Source organism: Cupressus sempervirens, chromosome 9 (genome assembly GCF_028749045.1).
Source record: "Cupressus sempervirens isolate cs-2001-9-10 chromosome 9, ASM2874904v1, whole genome shotgun sequence".
Classification (NCBI taxonomy): Eukaryota; Viridiplantae; Streptophyta; class Pinopsida; order Cupressales; family Cupressaceae; genus Cupressus; species Cupressus sempervirens.
In genome coordinates this window covers 624,681,871-624,707,247 of record NC_143126.1, presented here as the reverse complement: position 1 = coordinate 624,707,247, position 25,377 = coordinate 624,681,871, and the positions used below count along the sequence as shown (strand labels likewise).

Below are 25,377 nucleotides of genomic sequence, written 5' to 3'. Positions count from 1 at the left end.
TGGTTACTGTCCTAGCAAGAGGGATTGTTTTTTTGGTACTTGGATTGATAGTGATAAATTGGTGCTCCTTTGAGAATCAATTGTCAAATCATCCTTTTTGCAGACCTTTTAGCTCATTCTGATTATAGAATGCAAAACTTTTTATTTTAGTAACTAGTTGCAGCTGTTAAAGGACATGGTGTGATGGCTAAAGCGTGGTCTTGTCATGGCCAATTCTTGTCCATTGAGCTCATGGGTTTTGTTCCACAACTGGGGTGCTGTGCTTGCTGGTTATTGCATTTTGTGTTAATGCTTCTGGAGGTCCTCTTCCATCTGTGGCCTCCTCTGGCTTGAGCCATTCTAAAAATTTCTTTGGTACCAAACAAAGGAAAAGAAAAAACTAGTACTTTCAGTTCTTTGATTTAGTAACTATTGTAATGCTGTCAGTAGCCTACTGTATAGATACAAATCTTGTGGTTCAAGTTTTCTCTTTGGAAATAGGCTAATGTGCAGCTCGTCCTTTCCAATAACTATTTTGCTTCATAGTGGTGTTGCATTGTAGAACCCTTTTTTATAGCTTTTATGCTCTGTCAAACATGTAGTTTTCACTTTTTCTTTGTCACCCCATCAAGTAATGCATTTGCAATACTCCATTTTGGTACTTTGGAGGTATTTCAATTCTATTTTTTATAAGTACTCAAGTCTGACTAATGTATGGCATTTTAAACCCAAAAAACTATGAACAAGAGTTTCCAGCCTTTTCCCCCTCAATACAAGGCGCACGAGGGTGTCAACCTTAAATGGAAGCCCTGGATGGGGCTTTGGGAACAGCTTGCCTTGTGACTATCTTCTTCTAACATCTTTGTTTCAGATAGATTAACATCTTTATTTCAGATAGATTAGTTATATGCAATCTTTGTGCTCACAAGATCTCACTGCTACCTGTTCATTATATTCTATAAATATACCTCTAACTTGAGTCCAAATCAATTTTCTATATTCTTGCAACTAAAGAAAATACATGCATGTTATTGTGTTCACACAGGTTAGATAATTAAAGTCTTACATTTTGCTTATATATCATCTTTACTGTGTATTTGCATACAGGAAGTCCAGGTTGGAAAACTCAAAAAATGCAAGTGGAAACTAAATCTTCAACGGCTTGGTGGAATTCAGATGATCAAGTCTCATCATCTTCTCAAAACAATGAAGCTTACAAATCGCAGTTAGAAAGAGTTGTTACTGGTAAAGTTTTGGATAGTGAAAAGAGCTCAAGTCATTGCAAGGACAAATCTCATAGATTGCCGCCTGGAATATATTCTCCTGATAATTGTGCACCTGATATTAACATTGTCGAAGAGATGAGCCAAAATAGTAAGGTGCGAAATCCAACTGGATTGTCAGAGCCACGAACTGGATTTTGTGTTTTTGATATGCCTCCAGATACTGTTGTTATTCTTGATGATGATACGGACACTAGAGTGAATGATTGCGATAAAAGTTCAAGTGGTGAAGGAGAAGATGATATAAGTACAGAAATGAAAAGTGGGGATGAGTTCTCCGATGCAGATGCAGTCAGTGATGATTCAGATACAGGATGTGGTTACAGCGGCAGGAGGCAAACCAACTGGTTTGTTTGGAAAAATATGGGACAGAGTTCGAATTGTAGTAGGCGAGTTTATCTCTCAACAGATGTTTCTGATGATGAAGATGATTGTCAAGTGTTTGAGCCACGCAGCCACTCAGACTTCAATGCAGGAACTGCACAGAAACAACAAAAGCAACGTTCATCGGGACATTTTCGATTTATTTTAGATTCAGATAGTGATAGTTCAGATTGTGAAATCTTTGAAAATTCTGATGGACAGATACGCCAAAAGTGGGAAGAAGCTGCTTTGAGAAAGAGAGTTACAAAGAGCACTGAGTACAAGCAATGTGAAGTGGGGGCGAAGGCTAGTATGTCTTGTTCAAATATTGCAACAGATAGCTCCGCAAGGGAAGGGGCCCCTGAAGTTGCAAGTGATAGGAAAGATGTTGGTTTTGAAAGTTGCAGTGCTGTAGAGGGTACCAGAGATGCATCAGATTTTTCAAATGGAAGTGGTATAAATGAATTTTCATATCAAATGGATGGAGATACCTTAAGAACATCAGAGTTACTTGATACAGTGTGTCCATCTACATCTGGGTCAAACAAGACTGATGGTGCTGTACCTGGCCAAGATCATTTTGAAAATGAAATAGCTTCATGTACTGGGGCAAAAGATCTCAAAGCATCTGATAAGGAAGAGGCTCTAAACAAGAGTTTCCCAGAAAATACTCATTGTCAGTCCCAAAAAGAGGAAGATCCAATCCTCAAGGAAATTTCCATCTTGGGAGGAGCTAAGACAGAATCAGTCTTGAATGAAAATGCAGGAAATTTGGTCTGTGACCGTGAAACGTTGAAGGAAACTGCAGAGTTCAGATCCGCCGATGAAGAAGAGTGGCATAATCGACAGTTGGAGTTACAACGACAGGTTCATGTTCTCCATTTTTGTTACTTATAATCTACTTTATATCTGTGATCTATTTTTCTCTCCTTGAATGAGCTTAGATGAATAGATTCATACTAAGAATCTCTTCTTATTTTAATCATGTTTTTAATTTTTTTTTCCTTCCATTATAGGAAAATTCAGAATATGTTGGAATGCTCAACAACTCTTTACTTTCAAATTAAGTAATATCGACTTTTCAAGTTCTGGACAAATAAATTTCTAGATTTTTTACAATGTGGTGAGACGTGTTCGCTACCATGGTTGGGAACATGGAAAGCGACAAAAAAGGAAAGAAATAATATTAATAGATAACCAGACAAGGTGAAGTATAAAGAATGGGCTGTAAGAGAGCATTGAAATTTGAATGAAATACATTAATAACAAAATAAAAGTATAAATTAAATGCAACTGAAAATCTCTAATGTAGTACTGGCGTTCTTAGGCATAAGTGACCATTTCAAATTAATCATGAAGTATAGTAGCTTGGAACAGCCAAGGGGGAGAAGCTTATTGCTGTTTTGTGGACTTCAAGAAAGCACTTGATTGGGTACCTAGAGATAAACTGTGGAGCAGAATGGAAGTATTAGGCATTCCAGACGTGTATAGAGCAGCAGTGCATAGACTTTATGAGTTAGAGCCAAAATCTGAAGTAAAGAGGGAATGCTCGAGTGTTTTGGTATTGACATTAGTGTGAAGCAAGGGTGCCCGTTATCCCCTACTTTGTTTGGTTTATATATTGTTAGAATTGAATCATGGCTAGACAAAATTGATGGTCAGGGGGTTCCATTGGCTGGCTATGTGGTGAAGCTTCTTCTATATGCTGACGATCTCATCTTAATATAATAAATGGCTCAGGGATTAAGAGAACATTTAGAGGCTTTGGAATGATTTTGTCAGGAAGTGGGGATGCAAGTGAACATTGCCAAGACAAAAGTCATGACTTTTTCTTTGACAAGAAAGCAGAAACATATGGACTTTCTTTTTGAAGGTATCCTGTTAGAAATTGTGAAAGAATCCAATATATGTGGATTGACTTCCATTATATGCTCATTTAGGAGACTTGTCGAGCAGAAAGGATACAATGAGGGTGGAAGGCGTCTTATCTAATGCAAAACAGATGTAGAAAGGCTGAGTTGTGGGATTGGAAGACTAAGAAAACTCTCTTTGGTTTGCTGGTCACACCAGTTGTTCTTTATGAATGTGAGGTTTGTTGGGGGGTGGGGGGGGGGGGGCGGGGGGCGCAGCATGACAAAGTGTGGGTGGAGACAGACATAGGATCTAGAAACACTTAATCACTAGCAATATCAAAGTCAAGGCCTCAGTACCATGTGAAATCCTATTAGCGGAAGCCGATATCCATTGAAGTTGGCAACAATTACACGGTTGGTAAGCTATTTAAAGAAACTTGAAAACATAGATAACCGACTTTGGCCCAAATTTGCAATGAATGAGGGTTTGGCTTGCAAGAAGAAGACTTGGATGAAACAAAACATAAAATGGTTCAGCACACTTTGAGAATTGAGTCACTTACAATTATTAGATCTGAATCTGTAAAAAGAGACAAATAGAAAAAAGGCAGATGTACCTTTATTCGAATCATATATGAAACAATAACTTAGCCTCCACCATAATATATATACTGTTTTCTGTCCATGCTTGTAAAAGCTATGGAAGAATTTGAATCATAATATGTTTAAGTCATAATTATTTTTATTGAACTTCCAGCTGTCAGCATATTTGTCACAGAGGCTTCAAGAAACAAATGATGTGACTAAATTACAATATTAAATATAGTCAAAATTTTAAGAGAAAACAAGTGGCTACGTTTTTTTTTTTTTAAATACGATATTGAAGAACTAGTGTCCACCTACAGCGGAAGTATAAAGGCTCGATAATACTCATTCATTTCGCGGGTATCTTCTGGTGTTCGCTAATATATCTGTGATGAAGAAAAAATTCCTCACAATGCCTATACAGATATACGTAGTTGTCACTGTCAAACAAGACAGTGTATAATTGTTTAGTTGTATTTCTATTTTGGGCCTTCGTATGTTAGAATGGTTTAGCAGTTAGAGTTCATGCCATGTTTTCAAACAGATGAACAAATAAACAATTGAAATTAAAGATAGTGGCTTTGCATAAATTACATAAGACTAGCCACAAAGACAGAGATTAAAGACAGTTGGATGTTACTTAAGAAGAGGTTGCTAGGGCATTAACTATACAAATGGTAGTCATTGGTTTGATTCACTTGAAATGGTTTGATTCACTTGAAATTCTCTACAAAAGTGTTATTCATTTGAGTGAGTGTGAATGATGAAAACTTGATGGAATATTTTTAGAATACGTGACAATTATATATTGTCAAGACAATTAACTCAAATGTCTTGGTATGAAGAATGGTCCATTAAATAGTTGCAGTGAGATGTGCACAGGCTGTTGACAAATATTTTGTGGTAAGGGAAGAGTTTGAAGTTATCAGGTATAAGTCTTTCTTGATCTGCTGTTAATATTTTGAAACAATATCAAGTTATATAACAGAGGCACTATTACGATATACAAGCAAATGCTTTCTGATTTATTACAGTTTGCAGGAGAAACTGTGGTGACTTTGGTTCAGATTAATGTTGATATGCATGAGCTATATTCTGATCAAGAAAGCTCGAGTTCAGACTACAAAATGATGAGTAAATTCTCAGATTAATGATTTATTTTGGGTAAAAGTTGGTGTTTGAAAGAACTGAGTAGGTGCTCAGAATTTTATAAGAGTGCTCTAGATTGGAGGTTTGGTGACTCCTTAGGGTTGATGCCCTCAAAACATTGTAATTGCAATCTTCTTGTGAAACTGGATTAGGACAGTAGATCCTAGCAGCTCGCTGTGGTTTTTTGGTATATTGGATTTCCACATCAAATATTTGTACATTGCTCTTATTGTTTGGTGCTGTTCTTGAACTTTCAGTTCAGGGTTCTTATTTCAATATTTAGTTAGAAGGTGTTGATTAAAAAGTTGTATTGGATAAAAAGTTGAAGATATATTCATGCCTTTCGTTCTTACACAGTTTAATAGAGTCTTAAAATTTCTGAATTGTATTCAGGTAAGTCAGATTTATTTAATATACTAATTTCCTCTTTCTGAATCGAGATCGATAACCTTCTTTCCACCTCTTGTGAAAATAACTTTTTTGTGCATAGTGCTGTCAAGTCACCAGATCTGTTGGGCATGATTCCAGGTTGGGATAGCGACAACACTGCTGACCTTTTAAGAATACTTTCATTGAGTCGAATTCTGCATATCCTATTTGAAAACAAGGAAAATACTGTGAGGGGGAGGGGGTGAATCAGTATTTTCAAAATTTAATGCTAATTATAAAGTTCAAGCTAGTAACACGTCAATGTGCCCCCTCACTTCTTTTTTGCCCCACGTCTTGGAGATGGGGACACACTGGGGATTTGGGGACTCTGTCCCCAGCAACGCCACTTGACTATTTGTTGATTCGACTATTATAAAGTTCAAGCTAGTAACACTTCAATGTGCCCCCTCACTTCTTTTTTGCCCCACGTCTTGGAGATGGGGACACACTGGGGATTTGGGGACTCTGTCCCCAACAACACCACTAGACTATTTGTTGATTCGACTATTTATATTCAATGTTAGATGTTCCAATTCAATGCAATGTTCAAGTATTTACTCTTTTATATCTTATATTGCAATACACCTCTTCATAACGAGCATTTTAAGTACCATATGTATAGTATATACAAACCCCCTTGTCCCCCTACCACTGTCCCCTTGCCATCCCCAAATTAAGGTCCTTCTGTCCCACTGTCCCAGAAACTTGTCGACCTGTTCCGCCTCCCCCTTGTTCTCCTGGGTGGTGTAACTATGGTTCAAGCACAAAATAATGAAGACAGTGACACAAAGAATTATCACGTGGAAACCCTCTTGGGTAAAACCACGGTTTACTAAAATCAGAATGGGCTGCTACCCAGCTCAAAAGAGCAACAACTCTCTTCACATCAACAAGCAAGCTCACGCTTCAACTTATACAACTAGAGCAACAACTCATACATTCAGAAGGCATCAACCATTTGAATCAAGGCAAGAGAATACATGAACTCAAGACAGCTTCTACTAAGCATAAGAGTTCACCTGTCAACTCATCTTATTTGTCTTTTACAATATCACAGCAACTCCTGACTTAGTATGTCTTCAAATCTCAACTTCTCCAAGAACACTCTCAGGTCTCTAAGCAGTACATGACACAGTAACGCTTTTTCACACTTGCACCCATTTTCTCAGTTAAAAATATAGATGTGTAGCTTCAGCAAAAATGACCAAAATCAAATTGCATTCTCTCCAGAATTTTCCAAAACATCCTACAAAAATTTTCGCGTCTTTTAGCTCATACTTAGACAGTCACAAAAAATTCCAGAAACATCTACTTGGCCGCTATACATCCCCATTCTTTCTGATGTTTTCATGCATTTTTAAACATAATTGCATGCATTACCTGATGCCTTTTTCTGAAACACCATGTGTATATTTTCTAAGTGCATTTTAGCTTCTGTCCAGGAGCGTTGTTTCTGGAGAAACATCATGCCACAGACTTTATTGCCATTTGCCTTCAAAGTAGACTTCACCCATTGGCCGACCCCTGGAACTGCCAGAAAAATATTCAAGATGGCAGCAATTCATTTTTTGCAGTTACAGTTACGCCCACTGAAATGGTTCTTTACCTGTGTCTTACAGTTCACATTCTTAAAAACTCGATATAATTCTATTTGAGCACATTTATTTACACCACACAGTCTTCATAAATTCGTTCCAAAAAAAGGCTTATTAAGTCTTAATTACAGTTTGAAAGGCAGCTAAAACTGCTTGTCAGAACTTGTATTTCACATTCAAAAGAAAAACTGTCCCTCTCGTCTCTCTAAAAGGAAATGAATATCCATTATATTTTCATCAACCCACGATCAAACTGTTCTTTTTTCATACATCTGGAAGGTGCTGGAAAACTTTTCTGAAACATAGTCACGACACCACCAAACAACCTTCGTTGTCACTGTATCAAAGAAGACACTAAGCCAACCATGTTTTTTGAGCACCCAATCGACTATCACCTTGAGAAAGAGTTCTCAAGGAACAGAGTTGTGTGTCAAAATCGCCCAGCAACATCTCACACCTCTTAAGTTCAGTGCTTGCGAGTTACACACAAAAGAATAATAATGGTTTCTTCTGAATTGTAACGATTCCTTCTGATTAGTAATGACAGTAATACCAACCAAAAAAAGGTTTACCGTGTCCTGTACCAAGGAGAAATGTAAACATTGATGGTGGTGAATCATTTCTCTTATATCTGTGATACACTGGCATATACAGAAGCATTTTTAATTTCCAAGCAATCTCTTAGCTGTCAGCACATAGAAAAAATTTCGAACCTTCCAGCTCGAATACACATGGCATGAAGAAAAATTCAACCAGATTGAAAGGTGCAACCGCTGATGGAGCAAAGATGTCAATCTGATGATGGCAGATAGACAAGCAGGGAGGCAGCCAGCTCAAGACAAGTAGGTACACAAGCAGTTCAGACAAGCATACAGGCAACTAGCACAACTAAACAGATACACAACAATTTTCTTGTGTTTAGAGTGTACACAAACGTAATCACGAGCCTTTTGACATCAATGATGAAAAACATCCAACACTGTTGTCCATTATGAAATCAGCTAAATTCTGAGTATACTTCTCTTCATATGGGGCTCACTACCATCATTGAAAGAGCCCAAGCAATTGAGGCTGAAGAGCAAGTAGTTCAACTGAGTTATCTTAATGCGTAGGTCACCAATGGGCAATTCTAAGGGGTAGGAAAATGGAAATTCAGAATCATCTCGGAATTGGGCAGACAGCAGAGAATGACTGCAAAAAGTTCTACAAGAACCTCCTTAAACAAATTGAAGCCACTGAGCTGCTTTTGACAATGAAAAAGTTGATTAGGGCTTGCTGAAGTGATCCAGTAGAAGAAGCTAGAACTGGCTGTTAAAATGATTGTTTCATCTGTGAACCTCCTATTGCTAATCTACTCTTCATTATGTGATCCAGTATAAGTAGCTAGAACTGGCCGTAAAAATGATTGTTTCATCCGTGAACCTCCTATTGCCAATCTACTCTTCATTAATAGAGAAGTGGAACATTAGCCGCAGGGTTAAAATTCATTAGGTATTTATAGGCTGGAGCTCAGTACAAGGGGAGATGTTCTGCAGAGCAGGCTTTACATACTGCCAAATGCTGCTGTCTTTGTATCTGCTTGGAAAACTAAGGATACTATGCTCCTTTTTACCATACTGATAGCTTTTATACATTTAGTGATCCTTTTCTTATATTACTCTCTTTTGGGCCTTTAATCACCTCTTGGAGATTTTGTTTTCTGTTTGTATCTCTGGGTATTAAAAAATCTTTTTATATCATATAATTTTATCTTCTATTAAAAAAGATTAATGTCATGGATAGCAAGTGTCACAAAAGGCTACAGGATAGTTAGAATACATATGAATTTTCACCTGTCCACAAGTACTACACACAAAAAGCACCTTAATCTAACAAAACAGTTGAATTCATAAATTAGATTTTCCATTTTGTCATCATTCTGATGATTTAAATATCTAGAAAAGAAGGGTAACCATATGCCCAAAACTTCTTATAAATCGTTTTGTTTGTCAAAGCATCATATAGTAGAATTTTTCATGATTTGTACAAAGTCCATGTGTTTCTTGCTTACAGGAAAGCCGTGTACCTTATCCATTAAATCAATCCTTGTTATTCATAGCAAAATAGCACCAGTTACAAATGAACATATAGAATGAATTTGTCATTGTATGGGGTTTCAGTATTTGCCACTTCTGTGGTGCTGTTTTTTAACTGTGATAAGTTGTACCATATGCACTGGTAATTCTTTGACTAGGCAAAGGAGGTGCAACAGTTACGTAGGAGGAAAAGGGCAGAAGCTGAACGCACGTTAGAAATGGAACGAAGACAGAAGAGACGCCTTGAAGAAATTCGGATAACTCAAAAGAAGGTAATGAATTGTAGAGTTGATTCAATTTGTCTTCTACTATATAATAAAGCTGTGAAAACTATCTTGTGGTCATTGCAAATATCTTTTCTAAAGTTGTTATCTATGCAATTTATTCTATTTTATGGTGGGAATTGTTTATTTGTGGCTTTCATTGTCAAATCATTTTCTCTATGCCCTAAAACACTATTTATTACAGGAAGAGCAAACAATGGATCAGAAAGAAAAGTTGCGTGATCAAGTCAGGTCAAGGCTTGAAGAAATGGCTTCTACATGCAAAGATATGGCGTCATTGCTTCGATCTCTAGGGATCCCAGTGGATGGAGGACCCCTACCGTCATCACAGCAGGTTCTCTCTTGCCAAGTCTCAACTATTATATTTAGAAAGTTAAATTATGCACTCTTGTAAAGCGTCCATCTTCTTGGCTTACGATGTGGCAATCTTGCCTTCCAATTCAGCTTTCTCTATTTTCCAGGCTTCCTGCATTGCAACTTTCTTGGCTTCTCATTGATGTTGAATATTTTGCCTTTCTAGCCCTCATGCCTTAGCTAGGCTTTTTTTCTGTTGAAGTTCCAAGAAGGTTCCTCGAAAGGCAACTTCTATAGCCGCAAGAGTCTCCATGAGCGGAGGTGAGTGTTCCTATCCAGTGGAAATGATAGAACTACTTGTCCACGTAGTGGCTATGTCTTTCTCTGAATATCCACCCTACTCTAATAATCCCCAATCTGTATGGCAGCCAGTCCGCATAAACATGATCAATGGTTTTGCTTCTGTTATGATAGTCTCCAGATTTCGAGACCTAGCCTGCTCCATGACCTCTTTGGTAGAATGTTCCATGGCCTGCAACTTTGTGAAAAACAACTCTGCCTTGGTTGCAAAAGAAGCCGTGTCTGGAGGTTCCCCACGCTCAGTTTGTATCTCTACCTGTTCCTCAGCAACTGCTTGTAAAGGGGAAGACACCATGCCTTCTTCCTCAAGTAACCTATCAACCTCCTACAGGACCGTATCTGCTATAGCCCCAGCCGTCATACTTTCCTGAGTGTGGACTTCCCCTTGCTGTTTATCCATTGCTCCTACTACTGCTTCCACTGGTTGTACCACGAGAGCAAGTGGATGTACTATCTCTTGGCTGAGAGGTGTTTGCAACCTCACTTTATGTGCACACTTTGGCTGGCATCTCAAATCTATTACTTTAGTATAGGACTGTTGTTCCGGATAGATTAATGGCGCCAACCTTGGAAGTGACATTCTGGAAGCTCCCCCTATCAGAACTTGTTGCCTACCGCCTGCTCCTTCCTCCACCCCTGCCTGATTTGGTTTGAAAATATCTTCCATAGTAGTTCTTTTGGGATCACTAGTCATGTTATGGTAAATCTCTGGGGATTCTGATATCCTAGTTGGAAGTGGCCCCTTCGTAGGTGGTAAAAAAGTAACTTCCCGTGGAGGCCCCTACAAGTGACTTAGGCGGATTTCTGCCTCCTGTGAGTTCGAGGAAGATGAATCCGTATCACTGCCCCCCTCTTCTGAACACTCATCATCCTCTTCATCCTCTTCGATCACCACTGTTTGTTTTGGTTTCTTTTTCTTTGGTCGCCTCCATTGTGAGATCCTTCACCCATGGTATCGAGATGGAGCCAGTATATCATAGCCGGCTTGTAGGGTTCTACTCTATTAGCCGGTACTAGTGTCCCTCGGTGCTCACTGCTCACCTGAGTGCATACTGCTTCTAAAACTAAGGCAACAACATGATGAGGCATGTAAAAGGTTGTGTTTCAACTCCATGAATTCTCGAAGTCTATTAGAAAGGAATTTAGCCCAGTTACATGCCTGTCCTTTATATAGACCATCCACTACATGCAACATCCAAAGTGCAATTTCAAAAGTGTGGCTGCCCGCAGTGAGCTTACTTTTCACCAAATCTACAATACATTGCCATTCATCATTTGCAATAAATTTTTTCTTGAGACCCCTACCGTTCTTCAAAATTCCTTCCCATTCCAGACTTGTAAGATCTTTTCGGCACATTAGTTTCAACTACTTGTCTTCTACTGTTTTTTTCCAGTTCCTGTCCTCTATCAGGAATTCCAAAAACTCTACTTATTTCTTCTGCTGAATAAGAAACTGTCACCTTTTGTTGGAAATATTGTACTATAGATTTATGACATGATTTCTTGATTTCTCATAACTTGTGATTAAATTCTGTAGTATAGGTTCAAACACTTCTAATTCAAAAATTGGCATGAAGATTATTTTGTCTACCTCTGCTGTGCGCAACGCCTTTTTTAGAGGATGTTTTGCTTTTGCTTTCTCCCACCAAGTCTTGCACTCACTTCCCATCACACTTTCAAACGTAATATTCTCAGCGGTGATTGTGATTTTCTGTGCCATTTTCCCTTTGCTTTTTGTCCTCTTCCTTATCTCTTTTTTTGCTTTCAGTGCTATAGGTTTCTTCTTTTTGGAGTCAATAATGTTTCCTCTGCTCAGATTTCTTATGCTTAATTTCACCATTGTGTGTTGAGGCATCAATTCCAAGATTTCTTTAACTATTTGTATATGCCACCTGTACCAACCTTTCTTGTGATGTGATTGCTTGTAACAAACTTCCACGTATAGCACTGAAGTACGTGTATATAGATTGTCACCGTTCGACCTTGAGTTTCTTCCTGTCTTAGAGATGAGAAGTGTGGCTGTAGGTTTTCCTTTTAATGTCTCTTGTCGTACGGACTGTACGGAATCATCCACACGTACAAGTGACCTCACTCATACGAAATTCTGTACAGATGCTTCCGCGTACGGACTCCTCGCTTACGGACTCCTCACGTACAGACTCCCCTTGTACAGATGCTTCTATAGAATCCTTTGCCTTTTGTCCTCTCATACGGATTTATCCCTTGTACGAATGTTTGTGCCTGCCTCTCGTACAGATTTCTCCCGTACTTGTACACATGTTTGTGTTTGTAGTATGATTGTGGATGCTTGCTGCCATATGACCTTTTTTTGCCTCCCATACGGATTCCTCACGTCCTTGCAGAGATGCCTGTGTTTGCCGTACGAAGTTACCACTCAATGCTTGCTGCCGTATGAATGTCTGGCATACAAATGCCTTCTTTCGTACACTTCTCTTTCGTACGGTTATTGTCTAGAAATCTCCTTGTTTGTCCACCCTTCGCTCTTGTTGTACGGATGTTCGTACGACTGCACTCTCAGTTGCTTCTTCCTCTACTTCTTTGTCAAGTATGGTGATGTTTGTGACTCCGTCTCTTTATAAGGACTTGGTTTAATTTTTTCTCCTTCATCAGTTTCACTTTTTGCTTCTCGTACTTGTTCCTTGTTCGTACTTATAAAATAGCTGCTTGTCAATTTATTTCTTTTCTCATATGCTTTTAACTTAGACCCATTTACTAGGTCTCTGATAGGTTTATTATCTAAAGTAGATAACTTTATTGCTTCATTCTCCTTTATTTTTGATACTCTCAATGGTCCTAGCCATCGAACTTTAAATTTTCCTGGCTTTATTTCATTTTTCCCATTACACCTTTGTACCAATTGTCCTTGTTTAAAATTCATTTTCTTTAAATGCTTGTCATGCCAAAATTTTTGCCTTTGCTGGGCCACCTCTGTACTCCATTGAGCTAATGTTCTCCTTTCTTCCAATTTGAGTAAAGTACATAGTCTTTCCTTGAGGCTCTCCTCATCATCCAATTTGTTTTGGATTGCCACCCGTAAACTTGGTACTATATGTTCCATTGGCACCACAGTTTCCTGTCTGTACATAAGATAAAAGGGAGTGTGTCTTGTAGTGGCCTTATACGTAGTCCTGTATGCCCAGACCACTGCGGGGATTCGTTCTTCCCAGTCCTGTCCTTCTACTCCACAAGTTTTATATAGGATCGCCCCTATTACTTTGTTCGTGGCCTCTGCTTGGCCATTTGCTCTTGGACAATAAGGACTTGAGAAGGAATGAAATTTTTTATACTCACTTGTCATCCTCCTGACGGTATGATTCACAAAATGTACTCCTCTGTCACTTGTTAGCTGGAGTGGAATCCCAAATCACGTGACTATTTTCTCATACAAAAATCTAGCCGTGTTGAGAGTCGTGTTGTTTGGAAGGGCCCGTACTTCAGCCCATTTTGTTAAGTACTCTGTTGGCACCACTATGTACTTACACCGATGACTTTTGCTTACTGGTAAGGGTCCTACAAAGTCTAGTCCCCACCGCTCAAATATTTCTTGTGGTTTAGACGAAAATAGTGCCATGAGGTCTTTTTTGAGTGGTTTTCCTACTCTTTGACAAATGTCACAACTCAATACCCATTCCCTCACATTTGCGAACAATGTCGGCCACTAGAGTCTTGCCAAGAGTACCTTCCTCTCCATAGTATCTGGTCCCATGTAACCTCCTGTTACAAGATTCAAGAAGAGTTGGCAGATTAACAGATTTTCAGATGATTCATTAATTAAATAGAGGAACAAATGTGTTCCTTATAAAGAATTACAAGGACGTTGTTTCTAAAAGAAACAATGTAGACTGAAGACGGAATTAGAAACAAAACTAGAGACAGGATAGGAAACATTCCTATCTGGACTGAAGAAAAAAGAGACGGGATAGGAAACATTCCTATCTAGACTGAAAGAGGGACTACACACAAGTAGTTGACTATTATAGAAAGTATAAGATATTATCTTAATACCCTCCCTTAATGGTCAACGTACGGATGTCGAAACATTCTGTGATAATTGAGACCCTCCCTGGATCTACAGAATGTTGAAACCAAGAAGCTTTGCAAGAAGAGTGCTATGACTCAAAATAAGTTGCAATTACAAAACTTCGTTTTTGTGGAAAAAACGGTAAAACCCAAAATCTCACGCAACCTTGCGTATTACAAACAACTTGAAATGATTTTTGATGAGAAAATCAACAAACCCAAAATCTCACACAACCTTGTGTATTACAGACAACTTGAAATGATTTTTGAGGAGAAAATCAACAAACCCAGAATCTCACACAACCTTGTGTATTACAGACAACTTGAAATGATTTTTGAGGAGAAAATCAACAAACCCAGAATCTCACACAACCTTGTGTATTACAGACAACTTGAAATGATTTTTGAGGAGAAAATCAACAAACCCAGAAAAAACAGAAACAAATTCAAAAGGCTTTGCTCTTGTCGGAAGTCTCATGAAGACCTTTTAGATGTGTCCAGATTTCGACAGCTGTCTTGCCGGATGGAATCTGATAAAGCTGGCCATCAGTTACGGATAGTTTGAGAAGCATTACTGCCTCTCGATTGTTCAGATCCCATGTATCTTGATCAGGACCCGGAGAAGTCGGACGCTGCGTAACACCCAGAACAAGTTGATCGGTGTTTCGATATTCGAAGATTGCGATGATGCGCTGCTTTCAGGTTCCATAATTGCGACCATTGAATTTGGAATTATGTTCGAGCAAAATATTTGTCAGAGATGCCATGGCACGTTTTTCAATGAAAAATTGTGAAAATCTGTAAAGGCACGTTCTTCGAGGCAAAAATACGAAAGACCCAGAAGAATCAGAGAATGACCTAGAAGAGAGCTCGAAAACCCAGAAGGAATCTATTGTCATTTTTTGGATCCGCTGGCTTGAAAATCGAGGCACCCAGAAAAAACGGACAACCCAGTTGAGCTCTCGAAAAACCCACCAAGAATTTGCAAACAAAATATTTTTTCGACCCCAAAAATTAGGGTTTTGAAAAAAAACGGCCCTAGCTGAAAAAAGCTTGAAAAAACTTCAGATTTCTTGATTAAAAATGGCAGATTTTTCTTCAAGGATCGATGTGCATGGACGAATGGGGCTAGAGTGTGCTGAACAAACACAGGCAGACTCGAGTTCGGGAATTTCTCTAGGCCGAAAACCCTAAGTGGGTTTTAGAGAAATTCAACAGAAATAATTTTGAAAAAATTTAAACAAATAATTTCACGAAGAAATTATAAATTTTTTCGAAAAAATTTAATTAATAGCTCTGATACCATGTTACAAGATTCAAGAAGAGTTGGCAGATTAACGGATTTCCAGATGATTCATTAATTAAACAGAGGAACAAATGTGTTCCTTATAAAGAATTACAAGGACGTTGTTTCTAAAAGAAACAACGTAGAATAAAGACGGAATTAGAAACAAAACTAGAGACAGGATAGGAAACATTCCTATCTGAACTGAAGAAAAAAGAGACGGGATAGGAAACATTCCTATCTAGACTGAAAGACGGACTACAAACAAGTAGTTGACTATTATAGAAAGTATAAGATATTATCTTAATACCTCTTGCCTGTCTTTCATGGGATTCGTTTAGAACACTTGGAATTTCTTCCTCCATCACACATCTCCTCAGTATTCTGTCCGGTCCCATTTTGTACAATAACCCTTCAATTAGCTGGAATGTGCTGCTTTTTAAGGCAATTTTCTCCTTTCCGCTGTAGGCATTTCTTTTGGAAAGGTTGTTGTTGATAAGTACTGTCCAATTTTTTCGTACCATTGAGGTAACACTGCAATTTGAAATAAGTGTGCATCTTGAAAATCCTTACACAACCCACTACTCGAGGCTTCTCTTGACTTGATCCTTGACAATTGATCAACAATCAAATGAGATTTTCTTGGCCGAACTATGATTTTAAATGTAAATTCTTCTAGTAGAATTATCCATCTACTTACTCTCCCTTGGATCACTAGTTTGTTTACTAAGTACATTAGTGCTTGGTGGTCAACAAAAAATGTAAAGGGTGTAGCTAGTAAGTAATGTCCGAATTTCTGTACTGCATACACCATACCTAATGCTTCCCACTCCATGGTATTATAGTTATGCTCTGCTTTAGATAGAAGCCTGCTTGCAAAATATACAGGATGATCCAACCCTTCCTTCCCTGTTTGTGCCAAGGTGACACCTATTGCATAATTGGAGGCGTCCACGTGGATACGAAATTCTTTGTCCCAGTCGGGATATATGAGGATAGGGGCCCTGACTAATCTTTTCTTCAGTTCTTGGAAGGCGTCTTTCTGTTCTTCCTTCCACCCAAATCACTCTCCTTTCTTGGTTAATTTCTCCAGTGGCATTGATGCTTTGGCAAATCCTTTTATAAACCTTCTATAGTATCCTACATGACCCAGGAATGATTTGATACTGTTACATTGGACAACACTTCCATTTCCAAAATCACCTTGATCTTATCAAGATCTGTCGTCAATCCTTCTTTGCACACAATATGCCCAAGAAGTCTCCCATGTGAAACCATGAACCTGCATTTTTTCGGATTGAGGGCTAATCTTGCTCTTCGACATTTCTCCATGCATTTTCCAAGAATTTTGAGGTGTTGCTCCTGCCCATTGTAAACTGACAAGTCATCTAAGAATGCTTTGAAATTCCCCACAGACATGCCATCGGAGATATGTAGTATGATCCTTTGAATATGGTTGGTGCATTGCATAGTTCGAAGGGCATCCTATTATAGGCATATATCTCGTCTTCAACCACAAATGTAGTTTTTAGCCTATCTTCCTCCGCAATGCTAATCTAATTGTATCTTGAAAACCCATCCATGAAGGAATACATCTCATGGCCAACTACCTCCTCCAAAATGCTATCAGTAAACGGAATGGGGAATGGGTCTTTTATTGTCACCCGCATTCAAACATCTGAAATCTACACATTCGAATTTGAGCGCCATCCTTCTTGAGTGATATGACTATAGGAGATAACCCATTCACTTTTTTGTACTTTGAATATTATCCCTGCTTCTAACATCTTTGTGATTTCTTCCCTGACCCTTTTTGCATAGTTTTTATTCATTCTATAAGGCCTTTTTCGCATTGGTCTTGCTCCGAGTACCAGTGGAATCCGATGGACACACAGTTCTGAGGGTACTCCCTTCAAGTCTTTGTACGTCCAAGCAAAGATGTCCTTATACTCCAAGAAGATTCTAAGGGTTGCAACTTTCAACATTGGGTCCCAATCATCTCATATCCATATTTCTTTAGGTTGATCTGCTTCTCCGAGGTTTAAAGCCTGGAGTTTGGCCTCTTCGTATTCCACCTTTTTTTCTAAAATGTGTGTAGGTGTCTTGTTGAGAGTTGCCAACCCTTCCTTATACTTTGTGTAACCTTCCAGGTATCGTTCTTCCAACTCAGATTTCTGTACTTCCAACATATTACATTCCGCATGGCAAACTTCATAGTCTTCCATTTGCTAGTGAAATAATCCATTAAGGGAACTTTTGTCATCTTTTGAGCATTCCCCTAATCAAAGTACTCCTTCCTCATCTGGTTTCATCCCTCCATAGTCTTCTCCTTTAGAGTCTGATGCCAAGTCCTGACTGACTGACTAGTTTTTGAGATCTATGATGTACTTTCTACCTTCGGACTCAATAGATAAAGTGTTCCGTTTCTAGTTATGGGTAGCTTTTGCTGCAACCAACCATCCTCTTCCTAATAGAGCATCCTACCCTTTCTTCTCTAAATTGATAACCACAAAATCCAAAAAAAATTGTTGCATACCAACTATGACTTTTTGTCCCATGAGCGTTCCTATACTCTTTATTCCATGTTAGTCTACTCCCACTAGTTGAAATGTCGATGATCAGAGTGTAGGTTTCCCTATTTCTTTCCATGTTTCTTCTGATTAGACATTTACACTGGAACCTCCATCAACAATAGTGTCTGAGAGCTTGCACCCTAGTATCTCCATCTCTACTACCGTTGGTGTTCTCCCTTTTCCTATGGTGAATAGGGTATTGTCTTTTGTCTGTACTTCTCCCTCCTCTTTCTTTGAGGTTATTCCTTTCAGATTTCCCCCCTGTGTTAGTGCTACTTGCAATTGGGGTAATGTTTCTAATAAATCACCTATTTTCACTGGGATAGTAGTTTCCAATACTTGCCGCACAATATTTGTTACACCCCTACTGGAAGTAGGCTTTTCCAGTTTTGTCTTGCCTTCCTCTCTCGTGCTATCTTGAATGTCTTTCTTTGCTTCTTGAAATCTTTCAGTCTTCGTAGTGGCATCTGGATAGGTTAATTTTCTGGCTTGCATCCTAGTGACTACAAGAATTTCTCCTTCTGGATCTTTAATGTCTAGCATATTTACCCCCTTCTGTCTTGGGCAATTTGCATCCTCATGATTGCCTGACCCACCCCATTTAAGATCATTCCTTCATTTTGTCTACCGTCGCTTTGACAATCTCGTGCAAAATGTCCCCATTCATTGCATCTCCTACATTGGATCATCGGCCTCCCCTTGGAATCATACTGGAGTGGATGTCGTGGTGTGTTGTTATTGCTATTGTTGCTATTATTATTTCTTCCTCTCCTGTTATTTTGTATCCTCCTAGTGAGGCTTCTGTATTTGTGTTCTTCGGCGGAGTGGAGGGGGTTGTAGATTGGCCCCCTTGGGTCAGGAATACTTGAGCGCTCCTTGTTTTTAAATTGTAGCAAAATGCTTTCTTCGGGCTTGCTCCTTTTGTATGGCCTTCTTTTTCACTCAGTACACCAAAGTTGTCTCCCTTCTTTTCTTCTTTACTCCTTGTCACTTCCTTCATCAATCGCCTCAAGTCTTTTCTCAGGGCTTGAATGGTTATGGATTCTTCTTCGCTCTCCTTCGAACTTTAACGCGCGCTTCCATGCCTTCTTGGCTTGGAAGTTTTACTCTTGCTTTCTATGTCCATGGCACGGGTACATGCATCCCCAAAGGTCGATGGTGGGACTATCTTCATCTTTTTCCCGAGGGATGATGTTAATCCTTCGATGAACCATCGTTTCTTTAGTCCATTTGCCGCCTTGTTTTCTAGTTTCCCTATCGACTCTTTCATTCTTCTACAATAGGCTTTGATGGATTCACTCTTCCCTTGCCGTGTGTTACAAATCTCTGCTACTATTTCATCATCATCCCTTAGGAGTCTGAATTCTTCCTTGAATGTTGTGCGGATATTATTCCATGTGTTTTTCTTTGCTACCTCCAAATCGGTATACCAATCAATGACAATAACTCTTAGTGTGGTTGGGAAAGCTTTTAGCCATTTTGCGGCGTCATTTTCTCCATTCGCTTGCCATATTGTTATACATGTTTTACAATGGCCAGCGGGGTTCTCTGAGCCATCCCTTGTGAATCTTGGTAATTTTTGTTTGTCTATTGCCATTATGTGAGGCTTTTTCCCTCCTGTGGGAACACTTCTTCCAACACTTCCTCCCAATGGAACACTTCCTCCGGAGGGAACACTTCCTCCTGATGGAACACCTCCTCTCGATGGAACACCTCGCTGATGGAAGTTCGCTCTCAAGGAGGAACTACTGAAAGTATCCTCTTCTTGACTTTGCTCCTGTTGGAGATCTTTCCTTGCAGGGGTCTCTGGATTTCTGTATCCCAACTTCCTTGTCGGTGTCTTTGAGATGCCTAAATTTTCTATACCTTCAATTGTATGCTCGATCAACCCTTCTTGGATTCTCATGGAATCCCCTTGTGCTCCCTTCAAGTTACGACGTCTCTCCTGCTGCTGCTGGAGACATAGTATCCTCAAGGTGACTTCTTCCTCAGTTTCTTCTCCTTGTAACCGCCTGATATATGTGTTTGGAATCAGGGGCATGAATTAGTTTTATTGTCTATTTCCCTTTTTGGATTTTTCACGTTCTTTGCCTTCCTTGGTCATCCTTTCTGCAAATTGCTGTAGTACTTGTTGTCTCCTTAGTTCCCTTTGTGTCTCAGCTCTTTCCTCTTCCACTCGTAACAAATTGCGTGCTAGCAGGCGAGGGATCTCTCCCAAGAGATCATACACCACTGGTGGTACCAAAAGTTATTTGCGTACCGTACCTTCAGGGACCGTTCTCTCACGGGCTTCCCTTTGTATGTATTGATTGATCGCAACTTCCCAGGCCATTACTAGATCATGTGTCAACTGATCTTTTTTGGTTATTTTCTCCTCTTCCCCGTCACTATTTGTTATTTAGATGAGCAGTACAAAGGGCCTTCCCATTACTCCATCCTGTTGACCTCTAGGTTCGGAGTTAGGAAACAACACCAAAAATGTAGAGTGGAAATATCACTCAAGCTCACAGAGATATACTATGCTAACCATATAGAATAACCCAATTAAGATACATATGAAGTAAAACACAGAATATACCATTCATACCACAATACTAGTAGGCGAGGGAATGATTTCTTTATTAATACCAAAATCAGCATGAGTACATTAACAATATTCCAAGTACTTATAGAAGGGTTGGTTGGTTGGGAACCAACTGACGCATTCCCTCACCTCCCAACTACCCAGCTCGACTAGCTTTAACAAGTACTAAACGTAATAGTTACTTTATTCCGACTACACTCTAGTATTTACATTTGATGTTTTTTTGAACTTCACCTTATTTAATGTGATTTTTTTCTTTTGATATTTGGTTGGACTTTTATATATTTTGTTTGAAAGAGTTATAGGTAGTCAATTTATCTAAACACTCTTGGTGATGTTTTTCTCTTTTGTACGCTAGTTGGATACAGTAATCATTATAGTGTTACTTTCTTGGATGCTGGGCAGAGTAAATTTTTTTTTCAACTCTTGAATTATACATACCATTATATTTAAACCATGGCATCATCTCTTTTTTCTTGATGGAGGTGGAAGAATGAGTGAACATAAATAAGGATAGGTTCTTAGATGGCCATTGTTTACATCTGTCATTGTCTGTAAGATTGAGCAGTAGTATTACACACTTCTATAGGAAATCAACCTCATAACAAAATCTTTTAAAATGTTAAAAGATTTCTCATGCTGTCTGCATGTTTTTTTTGGGTAACAAGTAAATATTTTGGAAGGATTGGTGCTAGATAAGAAGGTGTAATTACATTTTATGGAACTTGACTCAGGGATGGGGGGACCAAGGATCCTAGTTTGGGGACCAGAGGAGGGTGGTGCTGATATACATATTGACAGTAGTAGTATAGACTATATAGTCAGTGATAGTCTTGGAATGATTCTTATCCAAGATTGTCTTTCCTCAATTCGATCTCACCTGGTGGACATATGATGGTCCTCCCCATGCTACCATTGACATCATGTCCCTATAATAAGGAGATTGAGCTACATGTGTTGTGAACTTAGATGCCATTTGGTGAAGAACTTGCCAGTGGCATTGATTATCTCATCCTTCTGCTTCACATTGAACAAATAAATTAGCCATGGGGTTAATTTCCAAATTGTGTTTCCCCTGCATGGGCAATGGCAGCAGAAGAATCTGACACCACTTCTCTCTGGAATGGATGACTGGAAGTCTATGGATTGTCCTACTAAACATGTGTCTAATGAGATGAAGCAGTGGCTGTAGCACCAGATGCATCTTCATTAGGAACACCCCATAGCTTGTTTATCTTAGCTCTATATTTGAGGTTTTCCGCTTTTGCCAATAAAGAACATGTCTCCACAGCTCCTTGAAATAAAAGGAGGGCTACATTAACTCTAGTAATGCCGACGTACTACTCTAAATCACAAAAGTTGCATTTCCACTACTGTGTGGAACACTGGGAAGAACAGAGTAGGAATTCATTTAGAAGTATTTGGGGAAAAATTTGAAAATGGTATGATAGGAAATTTTATTTGCAACTTAATAATATATGAAATGCAAGATTTTTTAATTTTTATCACCTCTGACGGTACAATCTCTAGGTTACTAGGCTACTGGCAATTATAATTCCGCTTTTGCTTGTTTTGTAGAAGGCAAAACACATTCCGTAACCATTAGTAAACTTTGATGAACTTAACTTGTTGGTACTCTACTCCTTAACTCTCCTCTCTCCTGATGATAGATTACAGAGTGGGACCCGAAATATTGATGCGAAAAAGTCAGATGGAGTTAACACTGGAAATGAGTCTTAAGTACTGCTATGGACTGTGGAAATGTAATGTCTGTAATGTTCACAATTTGTTACGTTTTGGTAGTATCTAAGCAGCCACAATGGCTCTGATATGTATTTAGTTTTCCTACATCTGATATAGAATATCTGTATAACTATCTGGGCTGCTGGAGCTATTCCTCAGGCCAACCCAAAAGTCCCTAGTATTTTCAAATGCTGCATTTTCAATTTTATTTTGCAATTTGAGGACCTGTAATCTTAGACTGGGATGAAAAAGTGATTGGCAATGGATTGAACCACAGAAATATCTTTTCAATTGATGAGATTAAAAGGTTACAGGACTCTGAAAATGTGATAAACCTAATCAATATTCAATATATTCGTTCTCCGACGGGTAATCGAAACACGATGATCAACTTTTCACTGTTGCTCTAGTACAAGAACTGGAAGCTCTTTAATTGATGCCTTCTGAGGTATTTCCTTGTTGAAAGTTGCAGATGATTTGCTAATTTTGTCTTAGATCATCATTTCTATAAAAAATAAAGTTTGATAAATATTTGAATAGAATTAACTGTTTTGAAAATATACATGAATGCTTATATTTTTTTTGTACCAACATACCTGTGTCATAGCATATCTGGGGTTCTTAAAATATGATCAGATTGCTCTGCCTGTATCCATGTGAGTATGTTGGTAACATAGGATTTCAGGAATATTACATTGGGCTTGGTCCTGATTTGATCTAAGCTAATAGAAATATTAATTGATGGCCATCTGCTTTTGGAGGTCTGAGCTTGCTCCATAATTCAGCTCCATTGCTGACTTCATCTGACAAAACTGGTTCAATTCTACACAATTTCTACAAATATAATTTTTATAGAGTTCATCGCTGGCACTCTTTTGCTTACATCTTAATGATATGATGTTTTAAGGACAAAGGACTTAGTTTTCCACCACTAGTCATATTGGTGTTCCCTCCTTGAATGCGTCAGCTCTCTAAAAACTTGGTTAGACAGACAGACCCACCCAAGGCCCCCCCACCCCCCCCACACACACAATGATGTTTGTTAAATGCAAAGTAATTACATGCATTGGGGATCAAATTCATGATGCCAAATATAAGCTTTTGTGGGATGCCTCTTAGAAGGAACATGTGACCCTTTTGGATCCAAGAGCACATCCACAGAGGGAAAAAGATCAGGGGATGAACTTGCACTTTAAGGTTTGAATCCACAGTTGCAACATGAACATTACACTGGGACGAACACTACAGCTGAGGGAAAATAGGTCATAAAGATTGGGGGGATGAACTTGGACTAGAAGTTTAGAATCCACAGTTGCAGGATGAACACTACACTGGGACAAACACTACAGTAACATGCACACACGTGCGCGTGCACACACACACACAGTAATTATATGCATTGGGGACTAAATGTGGGATGTCTCTTAGAAGGAACATGTGACCCTTTTGGATCCACAAGCTCATTCACTGAGGGAAAATATGTTGTGGTGTCAATCTATCGTGGAAGGCGGGAAATGGAGGAATCTGTCAGTGTTGTTCCGCTTGTGTGTCTGGAGCACACGATGCTTTAATTCAAATAAGGGATGGAGAAAGATACAGAGCAAATGCTGAACAAAACGAGGTATGTTGAAGAGCTGAACAGGGCAAATTTGGAGAAATGCACTGTGAGGGGCTTCAAGGATGGGAGTCCCACAAATAGAAGTCGAATGGCCACTGTCAACGGATTCTGAAAATCTTTACAAAAGTTAATGTTGGATTTCGAGATGCTGAGAAATGTTATGGGCACTGGGTATTTTTTCTGAGGTCATTCATGAGAGGTGTGATGTAGTTAAGCAGTTTGGAAATAAGCTCACAAAATTGCATGGATTGTTCGTTGAAATGTTTGTTTTGCAACTATTTGCTATTAAATGCAAAATTTCACCATCCCAGAGGACTTATTGCACTCCAAGATCCGATTCTGGATTATAAAGCTTTAAAGGAGTGTAATGCTCTTTAGAGCTATCTTGTCACATAAGTTATATCTTGGCAATACATTTTACTGAGTAGGCGAGGATAACCCACACACCTCTTTCCAGCTGAAATTTTCTACCCTTAAAAACTGAAGCCCATTTTAAAAGTGAATGTAACTGCATCAAAAATTAATCCAGATGCATTAGGTTTTGCTTTTATGCATTTCTGAGCTACACATTATTTCATGGATCCCACCGGCCATTCCGGTCCATTTGTAGACAATAAGGTTGAAACTAAATTAATCAAAATTGGTCACTTGCAACAAAATTTAAAGCAGACACTTCGATATGAGTTACCTGTCCTCTCGATATTGATCTAAATCTTCCACGGCTGTCTTTTTCCAGTACATTATTGAAATTGGAAACCCATTGTTTAGAGTAACAGTTTAATACAGAAATGATCCATCCAAACTTCACCTATTGCCTGGTAATTGTGAATATAGGCCCTGGTTTCCTGCTCCTCGTGGTTCAAGGAATGGCTTTTTTTGCTTTTATTTACTGTAAATTATGATGGTTGATGGCTGCTTGAAAGTGCCACATATAATCAAATGAGATATTTTTTTGCAGCAAGCTCATTACTCATGATGATGCTTCTCCAAAAAGACTTTATTCATTTTGAAAGATGAACTATTCTCTCTACATTTTAATTTATCTACAATAATTTGACAAACTTAGATTATTTTACATTTTTGAATTTAAAACATAAATTTAATTTAAAATATACTATTCAAATGTAAAATACTTGATCTAATTTAATTATAGAATTGAAAATAAAATATAATATATTATTATGTAAATTAAAAAATATTAAAAATCATTTCTTTTTAAGAATGTTTAATGTCTATATTTAACATTTTAGATTTAACACTTGATTTTATAATGTCTGAATTCTT

General features: G+C 38.5%; 1 protein-coding gene across 3 annotated transcripts in view; it reads left to right on the top strand.

The window, feature by feature from the left end:
- The window catches only part of LOC149540257 (uncharacterized), a 60,405-nt gene that overhangs the window by 27,879 nt on the left and 7,149 nt on the right, over nucleotides 1–25,377 (top strand). For all 3 annotated transcript variants that reach the window (XM_089801397.1, XM_089801396.1, XM_089801398.1), the window contains 3 exons: nucleotides 1,087–2,492; nucleotides 9,470–9,583; nucleotides 9,780–9,929. In XM_089801397.1, coding sequence (XP_089657523.1) covers nucleotides 1,087–2,492; nucleotides 9,470–9,583; nucleotides 9,780–9,929 — 1,670 coding nt within the window. The remainder of the gene's footprint in view (nucleotides 1–1,086; nucleotides 2,493–9,469; nucleotides 9,584–9,779; nucleotides 9,930–25,377) is intronic.